The following is a 26790-nucleotide window of genomic DNA, read 5'->3' on the forward strand; positions in this document are numbered from 1 at the left end:
GCTGAAAAGGCTCAGTGGGTGCAGTGGACAAGGCAAGCAACAGGGAGGACTCAAACACAAGCAATCACCTCCCTCAAGATCCTTTTGCCACTGACTGAGGGTAAGGGCATGGACCAGTTTTGGACAGTTCTTCAAGTAGTGTTCACCTATGCAGCCTACTTGCAGCAGCAGTAGCCTAATTTCCTGTGGTGATTAATAGGAACACTGAGTTGGAGCATATCATTAGGATGAGACTTCAATATAACAACCAGTAAACTATAAGCATTACAGAAAATGGCTTGGGAGAGAGTGAGAAGGGTCTGTGGGGTTGCCTGGCTGCCTCCAGCTGCTATCAGACTAACTGCAGCCACCTCACCCAGACAGCATTCAGAGTTTACATGGCAGCCCCAGCCTCTCTAAAGTGTGATTTAAATTTACCAGAAGCATTGTTACCCTCAACTGATGAAAATTCATGAACTGCATTAGGTGGAACAGAAGTAGGCACTGGATGGCCATGTAGCATCCAGGCCTTCCAGGGCAGCTTCCAGGGCAGAGCAATGTCCTCAACTGTCACACATTCTTTCAGCCTGAAGCCTTCCTGGCACCCAGCACCACCTAACAGTCACATCATAACATGCCCTGGTTTTTCTAGCTTCTTCTAAATCCCTCTGAAAGTTCCCACTCTGAAGTGTGGCACCTGCAAGGAGAAAAGGGGCAGGAAAATATATCTGCTTGTGCCAGGTTTTCCTTTGGCAGCTTGGAGATGAACACCACTCACTGTCATCATTCCTTCCAGTGACATTTCTGTCATTCAGGTCTACATTTCCCTTTGTGCTCTATTAGACCAACCTACTACTGAAAGTCATTTAAAGCAACTTATCCAAATCCACCTTTGAGTTAATTTTGGGCCTAAGGCCCTGGTTTATAGTAACAAGACCTAGAGACCCACAATTAAAAAGAAAAATAGCAACTATTAAATTAGTAAAAAGCAAGTAATTTGAAAAGGAGAGGGATGCCAAGCTAAGCTCTCCAGCATGGAGACTTCATGGCATCCATGCTGCCTTCAGATACCCAGCCTTCATTGCAAAGGGGTATGTGCTGTAGGGGAATCCAGAGCACCTGGAAGTGCACATCAGCAGAAGGTTTGCAGTGAACATGCATCACTGGAGCTGGGCTGAGCTAAGACATGGGAAGGCAGATCTTCCCATCAGCCCTGTGTGCTGCTCAAAACAGTGCCAGGAGCTGAGCAGGGCTGTCCACTGGAGAGGCTGTCTATGAAATGTAAATGAACTTGTATGTAGCTAAACCACAGAGGTATTTAGCCACTAAATCTAGATCCCTGCATGCTAGCAGAGGTAAAGAAGAGAGTGCAAGGTTATCCCTTTTCTGCCTTTGCACACTCACTCTTACAGCAAAACCACAGCAGGAAAACACAACTTTGAAGCAATCTACAGCTGCTTACCCTGGAAATGACTGTTTTTTATTTGACAAGGGTGGGGGAAGGCCAGTTGCAGGTATTGTTTGAAATTCCACCGCTTTTTGTACTTCCATTAAAAATGTAACTGTGCAGACAGCAACATTATAAACTGATTATCTAAATTATAAAGGAAATATATATTCTGGGGATATGTGTATTGAGCAAGTTTGATCCAGTGCACAAAATGAGATTCACTTTGTTCTAAAGCATCCTAAGGAGAGTGATTTTATTGTGCTTTTCCCCTGAATATCATTTGCTTTCTTCTCAAGAGAACACCAGAGATTCCTCCTCTGGTTAGTGTGAGCCATTGTTCCTAGTTCTTCAGGTAACTATTTTTATTTCAATGTAACTTTAAAAAAGTGGCTAATCAGGGATCTGATTTCTTGATCATCATTTCTTGATTTTGACAGCAGGGAAGCTGATGACAAGCAAGTAGAGGTGGGTCACACTCAGCTGGGAACACTGTCTGATATCAGAACAGGGCTGCTGGCAGATTGTTTCATTCCTCACATCTCAAAGCTCTGACATAAAGACAGATGTGTGTGGTGCCCACCCTTAGTCTTTGCAAAGAGTGCATGCCCCTTGTCTTTTTGAAGCTTCTGTGGGATTTGAATTCTCATTCTCCAGTGGTACCAGGTATGTGATGCAGACAATTGAGTTTCTATTGTAAGTTTGTCAGATCATAGAATCATAGAGTCATTAAGGTCAGAAAAGACCTCTAAGATCATCAAGTCCAGCCATCAGCACAACACCACCATGCCCACTAACCCATGTGTAGAAGTGCCACATCTACACAGATTTTTAACACCTTCAGGGTCTGTGACTTCACCACCTCCCTGGATGTAGATGTGTAGGTCTTTCTACTGTGCACACTTTAGCTGTGCTGTTTGTACCTGGGGATGTATCACAAAGTTCCAGACAAGAATATGTGGTCAGGTTTTGTGTTCTTTCTAGTGGTGGTGTGGGAGTTTGATGTCTGAGGAATCATTTGTTGACTGAAACTCTTGACCTCCAGGGTGAAAATTGTCTGCTTTGCTCAGGCTGTGCTGGACATATGGAATAAAGCAACTAGCCAGTACTCTCTCGTTTCAGTGTTTCCCTGTGCTTTTGTTAACCCTGAGTAAGTCCAAAACATCTTGTGGCTGTGAAATACAGCAGGTGAGGGATTACCTTGGAGGGTTTCGGCCATCTGCCTTTCTTACCTTCTGCAACACTGGTAGCAAAAGGGTTTGGCTCTCTCTGTGTCACTGATTGTATCTGCTCCATTTTGTGCTTCTCCAGGGAAGGGAAAGGAATGGAATTTGGGTACCAGCTTTCTGAGCAAATTGCCATGTGAAAACCTTTGGTCTTGCAGGATCAAACACAGACTGATGGTCTGCTTCAATTTGTTGGGTGAAACAAAGTGAGTCTGGTCATCTTTATCTTCAAAAGCATTCTTTATAGTTGGGTGTGCTGTTTAATTTGGACTGACTTTAGTCTTACTTTCTGGAAAAAAGGCTTGAGAAATCAGATAGCTCCATTCAAGTTGTTCCACAGATGTCAGCATATGCCAGAGTCGAAAATCCAGCACAATCAGGATATAGTTGTCTAGTAGGGACACCAGTAAGAGATGCTGGACAGGAAAAGCCCGTGCTATTTCAGACCACGAGACCAGATTTCCTTTCTGTTAGCATATTTATGTGTCTCAGGTGCCATCTCTGTCTCTTTCTGCTGCAGAATAAATAACTGTGCCTTGATTTATAGAATGCTGCACATCCAGATGCCTCTGTTGCTCTCTCACTGAGAAGAGTAAAGCTGGTACGTTTGGGCTATAGGTCTGTCACCAGGATCCCAGCCATGTATTTGGCCAATTAATCAATTATAAATTGACCTCCTAGTGAAGCTCAGTGAGTTCCTCTTCATTTGGTCTGACAAAAGAGAAAAAGTAGGAAATCACCAACTCCGTCTTAATGGAAGATGGGTAGAGGGGGCCTGAGGACCACAAAAGGCTCGGAGAGGAGCTAGGTATTCTCCACCAAATTTTTTATTTTGAACTCAAGCAATTCTGCTGACTAATAGGTTATCTTTGGTTCAGCTCCTAGCTCCTGAAACACAGTCCATCTTTATGCAAACATCTCTGTACCAATGCAATGAAGCACTCACCAGAATTACCAGAGCTCTCAGTTCAGTGAGCTTTAGAGCTGTAAAAGGTTGGGGTGAAGGGATGCAGGTGACTCAGTGTTCAAACTCCAAACAGAGACAGTTACAAAGTAAGAAAACTAAAGCAATTCTTTAGTATTGGAGTTCCTCAAAGGCTTTGTCTGAATTTTCTCTCTCTCTCCAACCTCCCAATAAAAATGAAATCTCTACAAAATTACAGAAATATTCACAAAGGAGATTCTGGGGGGTAGTAAGATTTCTTGTGTCTGTCCCCCAGCTAGTGTGGCAGCTCCTGGATCTATTACAGTGCAGACAAAATCAATGTCTAAGTGGCCTTATTCACTTTTTTTGATATCTTGATATGAATGCAAATGCCATTTTTGCTCCCACTGCCTTGTTTATCCTCTTGAAATAGGCTGTTTACGGTGAGTAAATGCTTCTATCCAAAACTGGCTATCATCCAAAATCAGATGGGCAGAGAGCTTAAGAGCAACAGAAAACTAGTAATTTATATTAGGACACAGTGCCACACCACAGAGAATGCTTTAAACTAGCAGAGCTCTGTGTCCTTTTGAATATATGCAAATTACCACTTAGTGTGGATTTGCACAACAACGTTGGCATATATCAAAATACTCCAGTTACTCTGAGCAGCTCTTCTGACCCTGATAGGTTCGTTCTCCATTGCTGATTCTTTGACTGAAAATCAGATGTTGGCTTGAGATTTGTACTGCAGAGGAAACAAATTTTTATGTTTCTGAAATATATTGGGATTTACCTACATCTGCAGATGCTGTGCACTGCTGATTCTGCTTTTGAATATGATTTTTATGATTGAAAAATATACTTAAGGGAAAACTGAAGCATTCTAGGAACAGAAAGAAAGGAAAAGGAGATAATAGGAACAAATGATACTGCAATTTTAATAACAGGATGCACTGCAAAATTTAATGTAGTGAATTGGGTTGAGCATGGTTCTTTACATTATGATATATTTTTAAATAGCTTAATATCAAATGAGAGGATACTCATGAGTTATGTACTGAGAGCATCTTTGGCAGTTGTGAACCGATAGGCCAGACAAATGACAGTATCTAGGCTTTGGCAAAGGTAGGGCAGCTTGAGTTTGCTGTCTTTGCACAGTGTGATACTTGAATTGAAGCAAAGGTGAGAGATGGGTATAACATGCTGATGTACTAATCTGTTCTCTTTTACTGCTCAGTTGTGAGAAGGATCTGACCAAACTATAGGCGTATTTGGTAGTGGGGAACTCCAGATACAACCGATCTACTTACTTGTCAGTGAGTGACAATGCCTGGCAATGAGATTGCCTGATCATTCCTCAGCATCCAGCCCAGGGATTTACGTACAGCACTGAGGCAAAGGAACCACTCAGGTACATGCAGCATCTGCCCCAGGGTTGGCTGAGAGGAGACAGCAGCTTCAAAACTTTGGCTGTGGTCCTGCTCACAGGGTCTCCCATGAGTGTCAGATGTAGCTCCCTGACAGAACAGGTAACCAGGACATCTCTGTAATGTTCCTTCACGTTTCATAGACCACAATTTGCTTTGTGAGCCTCTAACAAATTTAAGACTTTAATTACAAGAGGATTCAAACATTAACTATGGCACTGTGCCACAGGAGGGAAGACCAAGCACACCAATATTTTGCATCTTTGTAGAAACAGACAGTTGAAACACTGCCACATTTTCTGGGGCAGCTAGTATTTATTCAGTTCTGCTGATACAACTATTACCAGTTCTCTGCCTCTCAGAGCTTGAGTTCATCTTTTAGAACCAATGTGAGATCCATTGTGAGTTAGTTACCCATTTAGCTACCTATTTAAGAAGTGCCTGAGGAATCCTTCTCCAGATACCCATTTCCCACATCCCTGCTCAACCTGTTAAGAGAGCTATTCATTCCTACTTTTCTTTCAGCTGAAGTGGATTTATTACTAGGTAAGACGTGTTTTAGAGGGAAGGAAGGACAGCCTGTGACCTGATAGGTCTTTTTCATCTGCAGTATAAAGATAACTATGCCTCTGGTGTTCAGCTTTGTTTCCTCTGGCTGCTGCTTTATGGCTGGAAACTAAAGAGATGCAGCAGTGGCTGTGCACCCATACTGTGATTCAGGAAAGACCATCTCATGGTAATCCTCCACTAACTGGTACCTCCTGGTCCCCAGAGCTAAGGTGGCTCCTGCACTTGTAGCAGCCTGGATACCCCTACAGCAGGATGTGTCCATGACTGGTATTATTTTGATGGCTTACACTTCACCTTCCCATAGCTGACAGGCACTTGTTTGGGTGTTTCCAGAAACAAAAAGCCTCATGTAAGTCATAACGAAATTCACCAGCATCAGTGTCTGCTCACATCAGTGCTCAGAGGTCAGTGAGCAGTGTCCTGCAGTAGAGAGGGGAGTTTTCAATGGCTGTACAGCTTGTTCCTTTCCTGCACTGGTGATGATAGGGTAAGGCTCTGTTCTTGCTCAGGTTTGGTCTATTTTAGAACATCCTGATGAAAACACACACTGAATGGACAGTGATGGTTTCTAGCCCAGAAGCAAGTGAATGCAGAAGATGGGAGATGGTTTGCTGGTGGCAAGTACCATGGAGACAGGCTGGGGCTCCTGATAGCTTCTCTTAGGATGTACAGCACATTTGCACTGGTCTGCTTGGCCCCCCTCCTGCTTCTTCATTACATTTTGCTATTTGCTTCTACCATTTCACTTCTTTCTGATTTTAAGGCTAATGCTTGCTGTGTAATTCATTGGATTTGTCCCTCTGTCAGATCTTTCAGTTGTGCCTTGTGCTTTGCAAAGGCATGTCGCATTGTCATTTTGATGCCTCTCACCAGTCGTGGTCTACCATACACAGATGAGACTGTTGCCTGGGTTTGAAATATGTCCAGCCAGTGGCTTTAATGGTGTTTTGTTTTGCCTTTTTTTAATCACAGGAATAATAAAAGTGAATGTTACATGTTAAAATATGAAGTTGTTTACCTGTGAATTTCAACCTTAAGGGCATTCTCTGTTTTCTTTCTTTTTCCAAACCAAATGCAGTATGCATGAGAAACCAGCAGCCCATCTGTATTCCAATTTGGAAGCTCCAAGGTAGAGAAGCATGATGTACTTCTCTGAGACTGGAAAATTACTCACTAAAACCAAATTAATTAACTAATAGCTTGAGGGATCACTTCATAGGTGAAAGGATTTCTGTCATCGGGAATCAGATGTATTTGCATTATTCCTCAGTGGCTTACAAACTGTGTATGTATGAGTACAATATAAGCTTTCTAGAGAGATTACTTTGCTGTGGGTTAATTTGGTAAGTAAATGTTCTTTGTGGCATGGTGGTATCTAAGACACAGAACAGACATGGTAAATACTTGGAAGTAAGTCCTTGTGCAAAAAGAAGTTCCTGGTACCTAAAAAATGAGCAGTGGGCCACTACCTGAGCTAACTGCTTGCAGTGGCACCTGAGAAACAGAATCTGCTTCATTCTTCCTGCCAAAGAGGGGGTCTTTCCCTAAAAATGTAGCATTTTAGTACTAGCTCCAGACAGTGAGTTGGAGCATGGGGAAGCCCTGGTCCATGTATCCATCCAGAGGATGTTGGAGGATTAGGTGATAACAATTCATATGGCTTCCAAGCAGCTGAGGGAGGTTAGCTCACACTCTCCAACATTAAAGACAAGCTTCTAAAGCCCAGGAAGAGGGTGTGAATATCTCCCCTGCTGAGGAAGAGCTTGATCAGCCCAGGTGCGGAGCAGCTCCTAGGAGAGATTATTACTGCCAGTTCTCATTATATTAAAATCACTGTTTTAAATGACTCAGAGAACATAGGAGCTCAGGGCTAAATGGTGCCTGAGAGTCATAGAGCACACCTGCCTCCTCTTGGATAATGTTTACAGGTGTTACCCTAATGGAAGCAGCTGTTGTATCACAGATGTTCAGTTATTTGAAAAGGTATTGACAAAGACCTGTGATAATCTGATTTTAGGTTAGCTGCCCCTCAGCCCACAGGAGCACGAAGCTGCTCAGGGCAATACTTCCCAGGCTGATGCTCCTTTGGAAGTGCCATGTTAGTCCCAAACTTTCCCCAGAACTGTTTTCACCAGGCCTTTTTACCCCCAATATTTCAGGGCTCTTTCATCTTTCCTGCTTGAGCAATAAAAATTATTTCTTATTCAAAAATCAACTCGAACCACCTGAAAAAAAAAATTAAAGTATTCTGAAACAACTTCTGCCCATATCTTTGGAATCTTTGGTTTTGGGATGCTGTCGGAACCAGCTCCTTCATGCCCCGAGACCGGACATAGTACTTAGAGAAGCAGTTTGAAGACAAGCGAGAGTTGATTCTTGACAGCAAACGATCTTGCTGTGTGGTGGCAAACACGGACACCTAGTGGTGCCCGAGTGCAGGGCATGTCGAGGCTTTACAGTTCCCTCTGGAAGAGCAGCAGATACAGCAGAATGTTTGTTCACATGTTTTGCCTAAAAGAAGGAGAGATTTGGTTATTTCTAGATGAGGTATTATAGCATAATGTGGAGGAAAGAAAATTTAATTGGCAAGGAGTAGTGAAAGAATTAGGGGAAAATCGTCATGTTGGGTAAGATTTGTCAGGGTATTTACCAAGTCATCAGGGGGTGGTTTGTGTCTTAAATATTGTATTGCTATGCCAGACAGAAGGATTTTCTGCTCCTGAATTAGTCCATAGCAAAGAAATCTCAGTAAATATTACAGCAATATCTTATCCCTACGATACCTGTGAATGTTTGTACTCCAGTTACAGGGAAATTACGTCAGCATGATGAATGGTGGCTTTGCTGATAAACTGCATAGCTAGGTACTAAATTGATCTCTTGTGTGCTTTCGTCAACCCACTTAGCTCTTTCTGCCAGGATTAGTGTGAGCACTCTGGATGAATGGCCTCAAACAGCTGCCATGGTTTGTTTTGTTTATTTTTTCCTATTTATTTACAAATAATCTTTCAGAGAAATATTTCCTTCTTCTTCCCTAAATCTAGCATTTCGTCTACGGCAGAGACACAGGACAGGTGAGAACCAGTCCTTGTCCACTGACCCCTTTCTGTGATTATAAATACCACCTCTGTGAATGGGATTTCTTTCACACCTGTATCATACACACAAACCACTATGCCACTGAGTGGAGAGACAGGTTGTTCCCATGGGATTGGGCACTGAAGGCTGCTTGGGCTGAGATAAGGGATTTTGAGATTGTCCCAGCTGAAGAGAGGAGTGTGCTCTCCTCAGTGGCTCCCCCATTCAAGCTGATAAGCAGAATCCTAGTTCCCAGTGATTTCACAGAGATACTGAGAGATTTCTCCCAATTTAGTTGGATTTAGAAGCTATTCTTTTAAAAACATTTTGTAACAGGCTTGTGTTTAGCTCCATACCCTATAGAAATAGGGAGGTTTATGGCATTACACTGTTTTGAATTAGCTTGTTTAGTATTCTTTAATAACTTTTGAATCAGTGGGCTAATTTCTATCAAATTTGACAATAAGGAATAAGGACCTCAGAGACTCCTGCATGTTTCAGAGAAGCAGGCAGCACACACAGGGAAAAAGACCCAAAAGAGGGCCCCTACTGACAGGTAGACAGCAGGACATTCATATTGCAGAGGAGCATTAAAAAAGATTCCTCTCACCAGAAAAACTTAGGCTTGTGCTCACATCTTTGTGGACACTAAGAATCAGCCTCTGAGATCCAAACCTGTAAGAAAACAAGCTTCATTAGCTCTGCTGCTTGTGCAACCACTTCTTCTGTTCTGATCTGCTGTGTACACAACTGCTTATATATCCGGCCTCTGGCTGTATAGAGGGCTGTGATTAAACAGAGACCAGTGGTGTGCATCCAGAGCTGCAGGGGGAGAGGCTGAAGGAAAGCAGCAGGTTGCCAGCGCTCAGTACGGAAGTAAGATGATACATTTATTCTTAGATACAAATCCTGGAAGTCAGCATATAATCAATCACTCTACGTTTACATATTTACACCTCTGTTTTCCATCAGAGATCATGGGAGGAGCTTTTTTGATCTGCTCGGTCAGGATTCCCTAGTCTCCCAAGAGGTCCCTAGAGTGAGTTTTGGGAAGCTGAAGGCATGTTTCTTGTCATGCAAAAAAATTGCAGTTGTTTCCTCATTGCACTGGTGGCATGTGGGAATGTGTCTAACTCATGCTGTAGAGGGGTGAGCTGGAATTTTTCCTGCCTTGAGGGCAGCCTGGGCTATTGCCAGTCTAAGAAGTCGCCCCAGAAACTAAAGCAAGAAAAAAGTGCAAGGTTTCTGATGGACACCCACAGCTAGAAAATTCACCCCTGGCTAGCATTCAAAAGGTTACTGGGTGGGTAGCTTTGATTTCTCACTTCAGCCCAGCAGAATCAATAAGTAGTAAAGGAAACCAGGGCCACAACATGTTGAACTTTGACAAAAGAAATGATTAACTTGGATTCTAAGTAATACAAATCCTGTCTTTGCCAGTGTAAATATGATGTAAAGATGATTGCCTTTATCCGGTCCTCTCTAACTTCTACTCCTGTTCTCTTTTTTTTTTTTATTTTGTTGAACCTGAGCAGTTGTCTGGAGGGTGTGAACTAACCGTGGTGCTCCAGGACTTCACAGCGGGCCACAGCAGCGAGCTGAGCATTCAGGTGGGGCAGACAGTGGAGCTGCTGGAGAGGCCGAGCGAAAGGCCAGGCTGGTGTTTGGTCCGGACCACAGAGCGGAGCCCACCTCAGGAGGGCCTGGTCCCCAGCAGTGCTCTCTGCATTTCCCATTCCCGCAGCAGTGTGGAGATGGATTGCTTCTTCCCTTCAGGAAAAGGTAGGCAGCAATCTGGCAGGTTTCAGATGCTTTCAGATTTCCCCTTTTGTATCCTGTAAGTGCAATGCTGCTTGGGCTGCCCTGGCAGTCGGTGTGGGTAAGGCTGTCAGTGAGCTTTGTTAGCAGATCTCTGTGAATCGGCACAGCACCAGCCTAACTCCATTTCCATGAATCAATGTTTGTGCTTGTGCGTCCTTTGCTGTGTGGCAGTCATTATTGTCTTCCGATTCGGGGTAAAAAGACGACCTTTTAACCACAAAGGGACTGGTTTTAGTGCCTCAAGGGAGGGAAAGTCATGTTGTATATACACCCAGGCTACCCCAAATTGTGGATTTGTTGTTTTAATGAGTGCCACGGTGCAGACTAGTACATGGTCTTTTGGTATATCCCTGCTGCCTCTCTGTTACTGTAAACATGCCACCAGTGAGTACTGGTACACTCTATTGACTTGTGAACTGAAACATTGTGTGTAATGGCACAGCACAGTGGGGAAAAATCCTTCACAATTAGTGCTCAAAAAACCCACATCCCTGGTCTTATTCTGAGATCTGGGGCTTCACGCACAATGAATGCTAAAATGGTGTTTGTCTCTGTGATGTCTGTGGCCTATTTAGCTGATGTTCTGTTCTGAGCAATGTGTGTCCCACGCATAGGATCCATGCAACAAGGCATAGGAGATGCTCCAAACTGATAGATCAGAACTGGTTCAGGTCAGCATGGCCAGATCAGGTCTCACTGTGGCTGTGTCCCTGCTTCTGGCCACATACAACACAGATAAAGTCCAGGGAGAACAGGCTCCTGTTGTCCCATACCCAAATTCAAGCACACAATATGAACTGTCTTTTTAATACTATTTTTCCCCTCTGCATCAAGGGAAACAGAGTTTGATCTGTTCCTGTTTGAGTGAGTTAAGCTTGGTGGTTTTGTTTGTTTTGAGAAAAAGCATTGAAACTGGGCTGTAGGCAGTCCACTCTCCCTCCCTGCACTCCCACTGCAAAGGCCAGGAGCGGAGCTCACCCCAAGACAGAGCAGCATGGTAGGGCCAGAGTCTGCAATCAGTTTCCCTTAAAGAGCCATCTGAGACAAAGCTGGGGGAGGAGAGCTCAAATTTTCCTCTTGGACTTGATCCCCTCAGCAGATCTCAGTCAAGCTTTCCCTTGCCCTGCTTTGCGAGAGGGAGGAGGTGAAATCAGTGCTGGCTGTCAGCTCTGTCTGCAGTGCAAACTCCAAACTTGTCACGCGCTTCTTAGACCTGCTGCTGACTCTCCTTCCTGCCTCATGCCCAGGTCCCTGCCTTGCCTCTGCTGCCTCAGGAGCCTGTCCTATGAGAAGCCCTGCAGTTCCTTATACGCAAATTAAATCTGTGAATAAACAGAAAGGTAAAGCTAAAAATCCGCCTGGTCTGTGTAAGAGCAATCACTGCCTGGCATGACTCATAGGAAACCAGAGATGTGTCTTCTGGGTGCATGGCCCAGTATTTGGGCTTGGATTCTCTGCTGAAGGACATTGAGACACGACTCAAACCTCATTGAAGTGTCCTAGGTTGAAGAGTTTCTCCTCAAATGAAGCAAAGAAAAAAAATTGCAGGAATGGGCTGTGAAAAGCAAGGCAGGAAATCTTGAGGAGGATGGAGACAGAGTGGTGCAGAGGCTAAGGGCTGGCAAAGGACATAGGAACTCTGCTTCCAGCATGATTTTGTGAGCTTCAGGGCACGATTGTAATGCAGGTATGGAACAACAGTGGACCAGAACTGACTGGTACCTGGAAGCCATCAGGCTGTGTCAGCACAGCACCACGCCTATGCTAGCACACTTTGCCTGCCTGTGTTACAGGTTATCTCACTTAACACACTGCCACTGCTTCCAGGTTGGAGCTGGCTCTTGTCCCATCTTCTTCAAACAGGTATAGAGTGAGTCTGGCCTTTACTTTCTTATATCTCTTCCTCATCCAGCCTTAGTTTTCTTCCTGCACATACCAAAGCTGTATCAGGGAGCCTCAGTATTAATGGGATCTCCAGAACTGCTTTTAGAAATAATAAAAATAACGACCCAATCCACAGTTTTGGCCAGAGTACAGCAAATAGGTTCTGTGTCTAATAAGCTCTCCCTCTCTTTGGAAAACAGGAAATTGTTTAAACTGAATGAACAGATGCTGGGAATAAAGACAGAGGGGCAAGTTTAAAAGGGAAAATGCAGCAGCCACTGGAAGAGCCTGTTAATCTCATGAGAAGCTGGGAGGGTTAGCATTTTAAATGGCTTCTGACTATTCAGATTCGTGTCCTCTCTACTTACAGTAGCTTTAGGCATGAGTTGGACTTGGTCCAGGCTTCCAAAATTTGTGGTCTTCCTCTATAACCCATAACAAAGGCTGACGCATTTTATGTTATCCAAAGGTGTCTCCTGGCTGTTTCAATTGTGTGAACATGCACAGCTGCAGAAGAGCAGGTTAACAGCTGAGTTTTGATTATGATTACCAAAACACAACATTCTTTGCAAGCACTGTAATTTCAAGAACAGAAAGTATCTATACTCAAATCTTAATGTTTCTAACAACAGAATTTGCCATCTATAATAGAAACAGAGTTTTGACAAGTATTAAAACACAGTCACATCTGCTTAGTGAGAAATGGCAAATTATTGTGTTTAGTTCTATTATAAGTTATGGCAGACTATAAATGTAAATCATGTGGCTCACAGAAGCTACATACCATCCCTACAATGAAAGAGTAAAGAAAGTTATATGTCAGCCAACACCTGAACAGATGAAGGCTTGAAAGATTTGATGGGATCACCAGAACATTTTGCAGAGCATCAATGCAAGTCCTCATCAAACAAAAAAGTAAACCTTTTTGAACAGCCTCCCTAAAAGCCAATGGAAATGCAAAACCAGACTTCACAATGGAACATGTGCTCTGGCTCTTCCTCACTTTTTACACTATTCTTTTGAAAACAGGTAGTGGATTAAGATAAAATATTGCAAAAGGAAAAATATGGTGCCAACACAAGAGAACAAACCCAGAAGAAAACACTTCCTACTTTTTGTAATGAAATATCCGTGCAGATTTCTCTTGTTGATTTTAGTAAGAGTGTGGAGACTTTCAGGTCGCCCAGCCTTCCCTCTAACTGCTGGCTCTGATCCTTCAGAGTATACACGTTTGACTTTTTTCCTGACTTGACTACAGCTCAGAGCCCAAGAATATTCCTGCCTGGTCTTCCTTTCCGAGGATCTGACAGTATTTGCAATTATCCTCTGTGAAAAGGCCTTATAAGAGGTTTCTGGAATTCACCTTTTGCAAGTGATTTACAGATGACTGAGGAAAAGGAACTCAGGAACTCGTCTGTCGGCTCCGTTACTGTACTCCAGAATTAGTGGGATGGGTTTTTTTTGTTCTGACTAGCATTCCTAGAAAGGAAAAAGAAAGACCTGTGACATTAGGAAAGAGTGTCTGAACTATCCCATATGGTTAATGAAAGGAAAGCTGTGACATTTATTCCTGTTTCTTCTACTTTATGATTGAGCTCTGGGATATTAAGCTATACATTTCAAACTGAGAAAGAAACCCATATGGATTGAAAGCATCCTAATGACCCAGCCAATATTCATTAAGCACTCCATGACAAGCATATTCCTGGTATCAGCCTGTTAGCTTTGACTGAGTAATTTCAGATTTCAATTTGGCCCATGAAACATTGACATGAAATTTGGATCCTAAAACTCTTGTCTTATGACTGCTTACCAACATTTGACTTGTAAATCAAAGTCACAGTATAATTCAAAGAGTAACAAAGGCTAGTTCTTGCAACTTGGAGTAACTTTAAGAAACCTCCATCATGGAATGAAAAAGAAAACATTAAAACAAGTATAGGGGTTTGTGGCACTTGTTCAGGACTGATGATGTATGAAGGGACATCAGGGCCCCAAACCAGATCCTACCCACAGGATGCTTGTGTCCAGTACATATCTCTGGAAGAAAGGAGGAATACATTTTTTAAGGTGCTATGCAAACATCTCACTGCTCAGGCAGATGGCTGCATGACAGCAAGGCTTTGGTGGCAGTCGTGGGTCCTCATGAAAAAGTAGATTGAGAAATAGTTGGGTCTCTTCCAGCTGAAAAGAGAACATAGGTCTCACAAGGTGTATGTTAGCAGGATGAGCATCTCACCTGCACTCCTCAGCTGGGCCACACTGACTCTGCTTCACCAGCTGGGAGAGCACTAAACTTTGGGCAGAAGGGACAGGAGTTTCTGTGCTGCTCAGCAGACAGCTTGTACATTTAGGGGGTTGCCTACTTGATCCCACAGCCAGAGAGACCTTGTGGATGGTGGGTGTGATGGCAGGCTTGGGTGTGAAAGGAGGAAACAAATTAAGGATTTAATGTGCAAAGCTGGTAAGGCTAATCTGGCTCTTGCTGGGATTGGAAGTTTCTTTCCTTCAGTTCCTGATCTCGGAAGAGTGATCTATGTAAGGAAAAACATAACTATTTCTTCCCACAGCTCTCTTTTTAAGAACATCTTGCATTTTGGTGGGGAAAACAGTCCAGGCTGCTTTTATTGCGTGCCTGTTCCTGTGGAGTGTTAAACTGCAATCTGCATTGGCTCACGTGCTTTCTCTGTTGTGTTTTAAACAATCTCTGTTGCAAAACATATCTGATGGTACTGATTCCTGATGTCCTGGGGGAGCTCTGTGAGGGCGATTCAGAAGTTTTAGTGCACTGCATTAAACCTTCAGTTGTCCTTATAGAGGCTGAAAATTTGTTTTTGTTTTTGAAACTTTTAACTAAGAGCAGTCAATTAAAATGTTTGTAAGGCTCTGAACTAAAAGAAACATTTCATTAGGTTACACTGTTGATTTAACTGGCGCATAAACAGGTCATGGGGTTTCTATTAAGCAAACAGTGTTCCGGCTCCCATTGTCAATATAAATATGCAATATTTAAATAAAAAAAACTAACCCTCACCTCTGTTCCTAATACTGTTCCAACATGAGTGCTCAGAGTCAAAATTTCCTAGTACAGGCTGGCATTCGAGAGAGGTCACGTGGATCCTTCCTGCTGGCATTTAGTGTCCCATGGCAGCCACGTTGCAGGTTCAGGACATGTCTTACATAGAAAAATCACATCAGGAAAAGGTTTTGCTGCACTTTCACTCCTTTTCAGCTATGACAGAGCAGCTGGATACGAGTTGACTAACCAGCATGGTGTAACACAGCAGGTCTCTGTGGGCTGAAACCAAAGGCTGCTGGTATCCATCTTAGGACTCCTGCTCTGCCTCAGTATAAAGTGTGGCTCCATGTAGTCGTGTCCATGCTGATACCTTCTGCTGGACTCCACTAACTCCAAAATAATAAAATGAACAAATGTTTAGCAGCAGTTTGCAATATCGGTGATGAGATCTGATTTTTGTTGTTTCTAAGAGGTAGGCCAAGGCAGAGAGGATGAGTCTGACCTGTGTAGGGGCCTTTATCTCACTGTGACTGTAGCTCTCCTAGGGTTTGTACATGCTGGGTACGTCAGTACATCAAGAACACAAAACTATGCTGACAAATGCTTGCATAGTCAAGCCCTAGAGGCAGTGTCAGCCCAGGCACCACATGAGTAACTAGATAAGCTAGGGCATGGCATGACCAAGCAGGACAAATACTTGGCCTCCACCATAAGTCACCAAAGCTAGAAGTCATGGATCATAGAATCATAGAATCAGTCAGGGTGGGAAGGGACCACAAGGATCACCTAGTTCCAACCCCCCTGCCAGGGGCAGGGACACCTCACAATAGATCAGGCTGTCTAGAGCCTCATCCAGCCTGGCCTTAAACATCTCCAGGGATGGGAATTCTACCACTCCCCTGGGCAATCCATTCCAGGGTCTCACCACTCTCATGGTGAAGAACTTCTTCCTTATGCCCAGTCTGAATCTCCCCACTTCTACCTTTGTTCCATTCCCCCTAGTCCTATCACTATCTGATATCCTAAAAAGTCCCTCCCAGCTTTCTTGTAGGCCCCCTTCAGATAGTGGAAGGCCACGATAAGGTCACCTTGGAGCCTTCTCCTCTCCAGACCGAACAGCCCCAACTCTCTCAGAATCTCCTCATAGGAGAGATGTTCCAGAGGTGCACATTGTATGCAGACTATTGGAGCTATGTTCTGATAGCTTGTCAATACCCATATTTCTCTGACATAATATTTCTATTTCATTATTTTTTCCTTGCATTCAGTATGGCATCACTGGATATTTAAAGCCAGATTCAGCCATGTGGACTTGTTTAGGACATAGCAAGTATCAGTAAAGTCAGTTATGCTTATTGCTTCAGCTGCTTCGTTATCTAATCAAAGCAAAGGGCCTCCAGTGCTCTACCTGGAACTTTATTTTTGTGGAGAAGTACAATTTTGATGAATGTTTTGATAAAACAGGAAGGGCTATTTTAGGGGAAGTTGCTTTGCTTTTGTACAGTGGATTTTTATTATTTTAAACACAGAAGTCTTTGTTTAAAAGAGAGAAGGTCTGCAAATTTTCTTACTTGCCTTTGCTTCCCCTTCTGACAGGGGGTAAAAACTTTATCCCCCTAGTATCCTGTCGGCTTAACCCCAAATTTCACTATACAATGTCCACTGAAAAAGGGAAGGGGAAAAAAAAAAGTGGGGGGGAGGGGAGGGGAGAGATGAGGGCAGAGGGAGGAGAAAGTGAGGATTTGCAATGCTTTGGCCAACTGCGTTTGTCGAGAATGCCAAAAGGTTCAGCGCCTGGTCTGGCATGGAAAGTGGGGGGAAACAACAGTGGTACACAGAGTGCTGTAATCTGCCTGTATTATGATCACACATGGTCTGACCAGGAATAGACTATCAATGTTGTAATGTTTGTGCATATCAGTTTTTGCTGGGCCTGAATCCTCAGTGTGGGACCCATCTACCTGCTTTGCCTACTGCTTCTTCCATCCTTGTCATAGGTCACCCTTGTTGCATGTGTACCAGGAGCAATTTGGGGAGTACAGCAAACAGCCAGAGTACAAGATGAAACTGGACAGAATTAAGTAGCTGATATTGCATAAAGGTCAGGGCACCTGAGAAAAAAAAAAAAATCCTCTCTGACATTGCAGTCTCTGACAGTTTTATCATTGTGCAACTCCTGCTCAGTTATCTAATGCATATCTTACAGTACCTTTGAGACCTTTGCTTAATGTGATTGAGAGGCTTTCAGAGAATAGGGTTTCCTGGTAGCAGATATCATATTGATCACCTGTATCTTGTCATTAACACACTGGCACCATCATCCCAGGCTGTGCCTGAGTATGGGATAGAATTGCTGAATATCAAGATAATAAATCAGAATGATTTTAGTATCACATTAGTCAAGACCAGCTCAAAAATGAGAGGAAAACTGGCAGAGAAACCCTAATAGTGGTCAAATGAGAAAGCACCAGTGAAAACCTAGTGCAGGATGTTTCCAAACTCTGTGTGGAGCTGTGAGGACAGAAATATTCCCATTTCACAAGGGTTAAAGGCTAGCCTCTGCAGAAGGAAGCGATGACAATGGTGTATTGCTGCTACGCAGGCTCCTGTCAACGCTGCATAGAGTGGTGCTCATGAGATGTCTATTTCCAAAATGAAAAATCATCTCTCTCAAGATAAAGGTCATTTGTTTCCTTTAGATAGGCTTGTGGGCTTGCTGGAGACGGGGTGTGTGGAAGAACATACAGAAATTTACTGCAGCACTTCTGTTTTGTGGAGAGATGGTGGTTTGACAGGTCCAGGACTGGGTGGTGGAGCTCAGCAGACAGCTGGCCCAGCAGACTGGATGTCCCTGCCAAGGACCAGAGCTCTAGGGAGTGAGAGGAAAGGGAAGAGGGATTGCAGCTCTAAAAAGTCTTTCTCTTATGGCCTCTCTGCACTTGTTTTTTTCTCTTCACTTGGTTTATGTCTGTCTGAGTTGTTGAGAGCAATTTTAAGATGAGGCAGAGAAGGATACAGAATCACAGAATATATCTGGTTGGAAGAGACCTCGAAGATCATCCAGTCCAGCTCTTGACCCAGCACTGAAGGGTCAACGCTAAACCATGTCCCTAAGTGCCAGATCCACACACCACGAATCATAGTGATTCCACCAATGTTTGCTAACCCTTTCACTGAAGAAGAGTTTCCCAATATCCAGCCTAATCTGCCCTGCACAGCTTGTAACCATTTCCTCTAGTCCTGTTGCTTGTCATTAAGAAAAGGCTGGACCTCCCCTCACTCCAGCCTCCCTGTATGTAGTTGCAGAGAGTGATGAGGTCTCCCCTCAGCCTTCTCTTCTCCAGACTGAACTGCAGCTCCCTTAGACACTCTTTAATAGGTCATGTGCACCAGGCCCTTCACAAGCCCTTCTGTGGGCACACTCCAGCACCTCAATATCCTTCCTACAGCAGAACTGAATGCAATGTTTGAGGTGTGGCCTCACCAGTGAGGTGAGACATAGCCATGCATTCTCCCAGCTCTTTGACATTCTTGAAGAGTCTTATATCCTACCGAGGTTTTCTTGTAAAGTCATTGTTAAGCATTTTCATGCTTCCCCACAGTGGGGAATTAAAAAAAAAAAAAAAAAAAAAGTGACACAGTCTTCTGTGTTAAACTCAGGACTGCATTTCCTCCCACAGCTTCAATGGACAACCAGGGTCGTAAATTCTCCATGCCTTGCTGGCTCTCATGCCTGCCTTCCCAGCCTTTCTTCCTAGTAAGATAGTTTCCTGAAACAATATGAGCTGTGCAGCATCCCATATGGTTTGGAAAGACCAGAGACATCTTCCATACAAAGGAATCTAAGCCAGGGAAGGCCTGTCCTGCCCTTTGCCCAGCTCTTCCAATGATCCCAGCACGTGCTCCTTCACAAAATGGCTGAGCTCAGCCTTCCCTTGCATTAGCAGAGTCAGAGGAGAGAGAGAGGCCTTTGAAGGGACTCTACAAAAAGTACTTGTTGAGTCTGACCAGTGGTTGTTACTGAGAAAGGATTCAAGCTGTGGTACTGACCAGTTGAGGTCAAGTATTATCCAAGGCTCTCTGCATCCAGTAGAGGCACATGCTGAAAATGATCTGATAATGATAGCTGTTTCATTAACTGCATAGGAACCTTATAGATTCCTTCTGTTCCTCCTCCTCCTTGGAGCTGTGGTACCTCAGTGCATTGCAGACACCAGAGCAAGCAGGCAGAGTGGAGAGTTCAGTTTGTAGCATGAGGTTTTATGCTAGCTCTGACCAGAAGCCAGCAGCGATAACATCTTCATGCCTCTGCCCCACTAGTGAAAAACATGCAGCTCAGAGGAGAGCTGTAAAAATAGCTCCTTGAGCAAAATCTATTTCCTCTGTCTTTAGTTGTGTGTCTTGAAATACATGTAGTGTGCTGGGAAGGGTTGGTCTGTAGTGCTTGGCCCGTCGAGCTAACAGGAAGGTCATCCTGAAAGAGCAATGGGAGCATGTGGATGGCTTGTGTCTTGTGTTTCCTCTGAGGCCAGACTAAATTTAGCAGATTCACAGATGGACATCGGACCATAATCCATCTGGGACTGCAGGACAAGGAGTGGGGTCTGGGTTCTTGGCATAGGCTTTTTGCTGTGTGACCAGCTTCAGTGAGCCACCAGTCATTATTATATTCTTCGTGGTTTTCTGCTTTGCTCAATATGCTGTAACTTACTGCTTGATCCTTTCCCCTGAAATGTTAAAAGTTTTAAGCAAAAAGGAAAAGTAAACTGCTGGTTCTGGGTTCACATCTGATATCCCTATTAACTTAATGTTAAGTAGTGGATGAACTTCTTAGCAGCAGCATCACAAAGATTGAATATCTAACTGGTACTTGTAAGAACTGCAGTATCACAAATGCTAATGACTGATTATTTTGGTTTCCCCAAAATGTTGCTTTGTCACTCTTCGAGCTTCTAGACAGTTAAAGGGACTAATCCTAAATGCAGTAATTGCACGCTGAAGGGCTTGTACACTGCTGGGATGGTCCTTCATTTGCTAATCTCGAACAAATATTTTATGAGTATGTTTTGAAGTGAACCAGCTCTGCTAAAAATCCCATTTCCCTGATCAGTCTAAGCCAGAGACAGGCAAACTGCAGTGCAAAGCGCATGTGTATTAAATAATGTATTTAAAGTAATTGAAATTATGTTTCTGTATATCTGCTTCAGCACACTGCACAGATTTGATATATTGATCCTGACACAAAAAGTCTGATGTTCCTGTCACTTACACAGGCGTTTTGTCAGAGCAGTTATTCCCAGGTTACACATTGAACCAATGTGAGTTTTGCTTACTTCAGAGAAATCCCAAATTCTAAAACGTAGAGTTAATGTTATTGTCACTATGATGGTGTAAATGTCTAGGGCAGGAGGTTATTTACATAAATGCCAGTGTATTTTTTCCCATTCATATTAACTGATCTCATAAAAGATATTATCTCTTCTCGTAAGTGTTGCCATTAACTCCAGGACCGTATATTTCTTTTTCTTTAAGGCAGAGTCCACATTTTGTTACATTTTCCTTAAAACTCTACATAAGTGCATCACAGTTCAAAACATCTAAAAATAGTTTCCTTTTTTATTATAAGTTGTTTAACCATTCTTGTCTTTGGATGTCCTGAGCATTTATTAGGTGGTGCTGTTTTACACATATATCATGTATTCTTCATAAACGCACTCAATAGTTATTGATTCTGCAAAATTGTAATGCAGAGAATTAAATATTTTTTTTCTTTCTGGAGTTTACAAAATACTAATTATATTTTGCGCAGCATAAAAATAGAGAGAGATGCATATTGCAGTAAAGGTTGGGATGGCCTCCAGACTCTCTAAAGGTAAACAACAGTAATATACTATCCAACATTTCACATAATAAAGTAGTCCTGACTTTTTCTGCTAAGCAAGACAATTTGCAGTTCCTGTTGGTGGCTCTTTTTTCATGAAGTGAACCTAAGCTTCCACGTTTCTCACCAACAGGAATAAACTGCCTGATGCCAAACAACAATTTTTAGAGTCCTTTGTTTCTGCAAGCCAAAGAGATTACAACTTAAGTAGTAGCACCCAGTGTTAATATTTCAAGGGCATTTTACTATTTTCCAGACTAGGGAGGAACACTGAAATCTTTGAAGATGCACTTGAAAAAAAGGTATTTTTAGATCTTCATACATTTTACTTTTACTCCTTCCAGACTGAATCCAGCTTTTTATTTTCTATGCAGATTTCATGTATCTTCAGAATTTTAAGTCAATTACCTGAATTTTGCCAAGGCACACATACTCAGATCCCTTTGAAATCTATTGGAATTGCATTTAAGTATCAGAGAAAAGATTCTGGCCTTCAGAGACAATTGGCATTCTTCGGAAAAGAACTGAAGAATTTATTAACTCTGCAGGACTCTTAGCAGAATATGAATATTTTTCCTTCCACTGACTGCAAAAGTCAAATTACGTTTGATACAGCGTGAAGGAATGCTGCAAAAGAAAGCCATGCTAACCCATGAAAAAGCTTTGTAGAAAAAGGTGTTGTGCACGGATGGCAGGGGAAGGTAGTTTGGGTTGTGCACCCAGCAATCTTCACGGCTGCTGCATGTCTGTGGCTGTTGCACATCTGTTCAGACAAATCTGCTGTAGTTGTGCTGTATGTAGACAGTGCTACTCCACAGGACAACTGCTTTGTACACAGCCTTCGCCTGGAAGCTATATGTGCTCTGCAATGTTCAGTCTGCTACATCCTTTCCTTATTTTGGAGACACTTTTCTGCACATAAAGCTACAAAAATGCACATTCTGTATCCTATCAGCTTGCTGACTGCCATCATAAAACTTGCTGTGGGGACATGCAGACACAACAAAAATGGGCCTGGTCTCAGCAGCACTGGTGGCTGGTGCTTCTCTCTGCTGAGCAAAAAGATAGTCAGACAGATGGAAGGACCCATTTTGTCTTGCATGGGAAGAGTGAACCTTTCTGAGCAGCAGGTATGTGTCTATGTGTCCAGTGCCTGCTCAAACAGACAGGATCGACCATAGTGAGTGAGATCAGTCCAGATGATGCATCAGTCATCAGAAGAGGCTGAGGAGAGACCTTATTGTTCTCTACAACTACCTGAAAGGAGGTTGTAGGAAGGTGGGTGCTGGTCTCTCTTCCCTAGTATCAAATAATAGAATGAGGTAAATAGCCTTAAATTGCACCAGGGGAGGTTTAGATTGGATGTTAGGAAAAGTTTCTTTACTGAAAGAGTGGTCAGGCACTGGAATAGGCTACCCAGGGAGCTGGTGCAGTCACTGTCTAAGGTGTTCAAACAACATGTAGACATGGCATTTCAGGACATAGTGTAATGGTCATGGTGGTGTCAGGTTGATGGTTGAACTCAGTGATTATAGAGCTTTTTTCCAACCAAAGCAATTCTATAATTCTATAAAGTTTGAGGCTTTTGCAGTAAAATTTGAACAATAATGACAGGAGAACCAAGGCAAATCAAGGAACTAATATGGGCTAAAATGCATATTTTTTTCCACCTTAGGTTAATTTTAACCTGGATCAGATTCACTGTGAAGCTGCACAAACATTTCTGTTGGCAGAGGGGAAGCAGCAGGAAGGAGCAGGCACCTGGGAGAGACAGAAAAAGCAACAAAGGGTTTTGGCAGGGTTGTTAGTTCTTGACAACTCAAAGTGCTGATGGAACTATCGTGTAATGTGGAGCCGTTACATACAGAGAGATCAACTGAACATAGGAACTAAAAAATATTCCCTGAGATCATGTACTTGGCCCTCTCACAGAAAGACAACACATTTTTCTGTCTTGGGGTAACTGAAAATGCCAATGTGTAGAAGTCCAGCTTTTGGTAGTATGGTGGTATCAAGCAGAAGGGGGATTTCTGGAGTATTTGTTGCTAGACTAGCAATAGCTCACTGACATTCCCAGGAGCAGCATTGCTGTACAGGACATCACCAGGAATCATGCCTGGCAGACAGCTAGCATCCTAAAAATGTCATTATTGCTAGTATGTGGACAATAAAGAATGAAAGCAGGCAGAGGTGCTCCACATGGATAAAAGCAGAGGAGTTGTTCTCTAGCCAGTCATTCCACCAGCTGACAAAAATTGCTTCAAAACTCTCTTTTTTTTTCTTAAATTCTCTGCACAGCAGGCTGCCTGTTACGTGTGTCCTTGTTATTTATACCTGCCATAAGTTTCAATAACAGCTTTGCAGATTTTTTTCTGCTTGTCTTAGATCTGGTATTGTAAAACAGAAAGCTTTGCCATCCTAAACATTGCCTGGTAAGAACTCCTCTGTGTTCTTTTTACCTTAGAGAAAAAATGGAAGTGGAAAATACAGTTAATGCAATAATTTGGCCCAAATAAATAAAAGCTTTTACAATATTGACATTGAATTTTATTTTAATTCCAGTCCAGTTCTTCCATACTGGCCAAACAGAAAATTTTGTTACTAGCAAGCAAATGGTGTTTGCAAGTTTTTAATTTTTTCTTTTAGCTTGCCTTGAACCATAATGATGTTGAATACTGGGTAGGGGATAGGTGATGAACAGAACTTGCAATTTTCTGCAGAGCTGCTCTGGAAAATAGCCTGAATACTCTTTCCATTAAGAAAAAAACAAAACCAAAACCCAAACAAACAACCAAACAAAACTGCACACCAAACACACAACAAAACAAATATCCAAAACCACATAAAAGAATTCCCACCAAAACCAAGCAAACGAAAACAGGCCTCAACTTACTCTAAGGCAAAAGAAATGCCATTTAAAGAGAAAATTAGCTGTGGTTTCTACCATCCAAATAGAACAGCAGCAGACAGGCAGGTCAGGATACTTCTATTATACTATCAGACTGTAGTTGCTAAAACGACAACTCACCTTTGTCATGGACAAGTGGATGAGGCTCCTGTTTGTCTTGGAAAGCAGACCACAATGGACTAAGATAAGTTCATGATTTCCCTGCTGAGGCCAAACACAGTAAGACAGGAGCCAAAACATGACCAAAAGGTTGGGCTTTTATGTTTGTGTCTTCCATCACTGGGTATTGCACTAACTCTTAAAAATATGTCTCTGCTTTAATGGGGATAAGTGCTTCAGAAAATTAACACAAAACCTGCTTTAAATTTTTATTTCACTTTTTTCTGCTGAAGCATTGGGTTTTTATTCTGACCAGAAGCTTGTTCAGGATGTGTTCACCATCGAGTGTAGCTCTCTAGCAACCAATCAATACCATACCAACAAGATTTGGTACATGGCTCCACTTACCGAACAGCTTACATTAAACTGGTTTGTGAGGTGAGGCTCTTTGCTGCAGGCCTCATCTAAGTGTAACTCATCAGGTGGTATTGTTGGTGGGTCAGAGAAGTCCTCCCTGCTCACACAAAACCTTGCTGAAGTAGTAGCACTGGTGAGGGTGAATCTGCACTGAGGTCTTGGAGAAAGGCTTTGTGGCAGGACTGCACACCAGCTTCTGTTTTTCTTAAGCAACTCACTGTCAGCTTCTGTTTTCTTAAGCAACTCAATGTCAGCAGATGGTTTCTACTGAGGAAGAAGCTGTACTGGAACTGATTGTGTGCCCAGGAAACAAGAACAACTGGACAATGTAGCTACTGTTCTAAGATATCTAAGAGGCAAAGTTAGGGTGGAGGTTGAAGGGGCATGTGCATTCTGCAGGTCTGTTCTGCTTCTGAGACTGGGTGATACTCTCCTGGGTTACACCTATGTGAATATTTTGGGGGCTAAGGTTCTTTGAAACAGACTCAACACATGAAAATGTAGGTATCTTATTCTGCAGTCTGCTCCACAGCCATCCACCCCCTGCTCTTTGTTCGATGATCTTTTTAAGATGCTTTTGGCCATGTCTCCAAACAACTTCTTTTTTTTTTTTTTTTTAATAGGATCTTCCCTCTTAATAGAAGCAGAGAAAGAAAAACTAAGGGTTGTAAATTAGGAAAGAAAGTCATGGTGGTGTCAGTATGGAACTACTGATGGCTGGGAGAGGTGGGTTGTGCAGTACATAAAAGTGAGGTCTGTCTCAGCAGTGCAGGCAGGTCTGGCTGTGGCCTTTAAGGCTTTACAGTACAGTTGGTGGGCCAGGATGCTCATTGGACATGGCAGCACTTCTAAGTTGCCATAAACCCATCCCAAGCAGACATCTACAGCAGAAGGATCAGGGATGATATAGTCTAACTTTTGCTGAGTATATGCCTCCATTGCAGATCAGCATGGAGTTTGTGTTGGGCTGTCTATATTTCTTCTTAATTTGTTTGCTTCAACAAATAGCTAGTTGAGAATGTACTTTTACCAACCACTGTGCTGAACTGAAGAGCTAAAAACCTCTTCTTGGAGTTGTGCTCCCTCGAGCAAGGAGGGAATATAACTCTATTTATTTATTTTTAATTTATTTTATCTGTTTTCATTCCCAATAAAGTTGTTGTTTTTTCCAACTAGCAGGACAAGGCTCTGGTTATTTTTAAAGAATCTGGTTCATCTGATTTAATCTAATGAGTTTTCAGTGCTGTTGGAAATAGCCGGAGCCAGAGCCAAAAATAATGTACTGAAATGTGCTGGTTGAGCAAGGACTGCTTTGCTCTGCCAATCTGCTTTCCTTCCAATTGTTCAGATTCACCTGGTTTCATGAGTAGCATTCACAGAGGAGACATATTGATCAAGGTGCTTTTTAATACTACAGCTAAAGGCTGATAATGCCAGAACCATATTTTGCTATGCTCATTTCAAGATACATCAGACAATAACAACTCTTTTTCAGGGTAGGATATCTAATCTCTGTTTCAGACCACTTTAAAGCAGATATTAAATGATAATGTCCTTTTATTGCATACAGGAAAACTGAGGCATGAAATGGTCATTTTTTTCCCCCTGAAGTTACTCGGGAAGCAAGTGGGAGAGCTAGTAATGAAGCTAGTACCTGCTCCTGTACTCATCTCTGGTTAGGTCACACCTTGAGTACTGTGTCCAGTTCTGGGCTGCTCAATTTAAGAAGGATATTGAGACACTTGAACGTGTCCAGGGAAGGGCAACGAGGCTGGTGAGAGGTCTGGAGCACAAGCCCTGTGAGGAGAGGCTGAGGGAGCTGGGGTTGTTTAGCCTGGAGAAGAGGAGGCTCAAGGGGAGACCTCATTGCTGTCTACAATTACCTGAAAGGAGGTTGTAGACAGGTGAGGGTTGGTCTCTTCTCCCAGGCAACCAGCACCAGAACAAGAGGACACAGTCTCAAGCTGCGCCAGGGGAAGTTTAGGCTCGAGGTGAGGAGAAAGTTCTTCACAGAAAGAGTGATCTGCCATTGAAATGTGCTGCCCAGGGAGGTGGTGGAGTCACCATCCCTGGAGGTGTTCAAAAAAAGGATTCAACATGGCACTT

General features: G+C 42.9%; 1 protein-coding gene across 1 annotated transcript in view; it reads left to right on the forward strand.

The window, feature by feature from the left end:
- KALRN (kalirin RhoGEF kinase) overlaps nucleotides 1–26790 on the forward strand; it is a 507955-nt gene that overhangs the window by 398704 nt on the left and 82461 nt on the right. Inside the window, exon 34 of the mRNA XM_054381250.1 lies at nucleotides 10191–10437. Within this exon, the coding sequence (XP_054237225.1) occupies nucleotides 10191–10437 (247 nt within the window). The remainder of the gene's footprint in view (nucleotides 1–10190; nucleotides 10438–26790) is intronic.

The sequence above is a fragment of the Indicator indicator genome, chromosome 5 (assembly GCF_027791375.1).
Source record: "Indicator indicator isolate 239-I01 chromosome 5, UM_Iind_1.1, whole genome shotgun sequence".
NCBI classification, from domain to species: Eukaryota; Metazoa; Chordata; class Aves; order Piciformes; family Indicatoridae; genus Indicator; species Indicator indicator.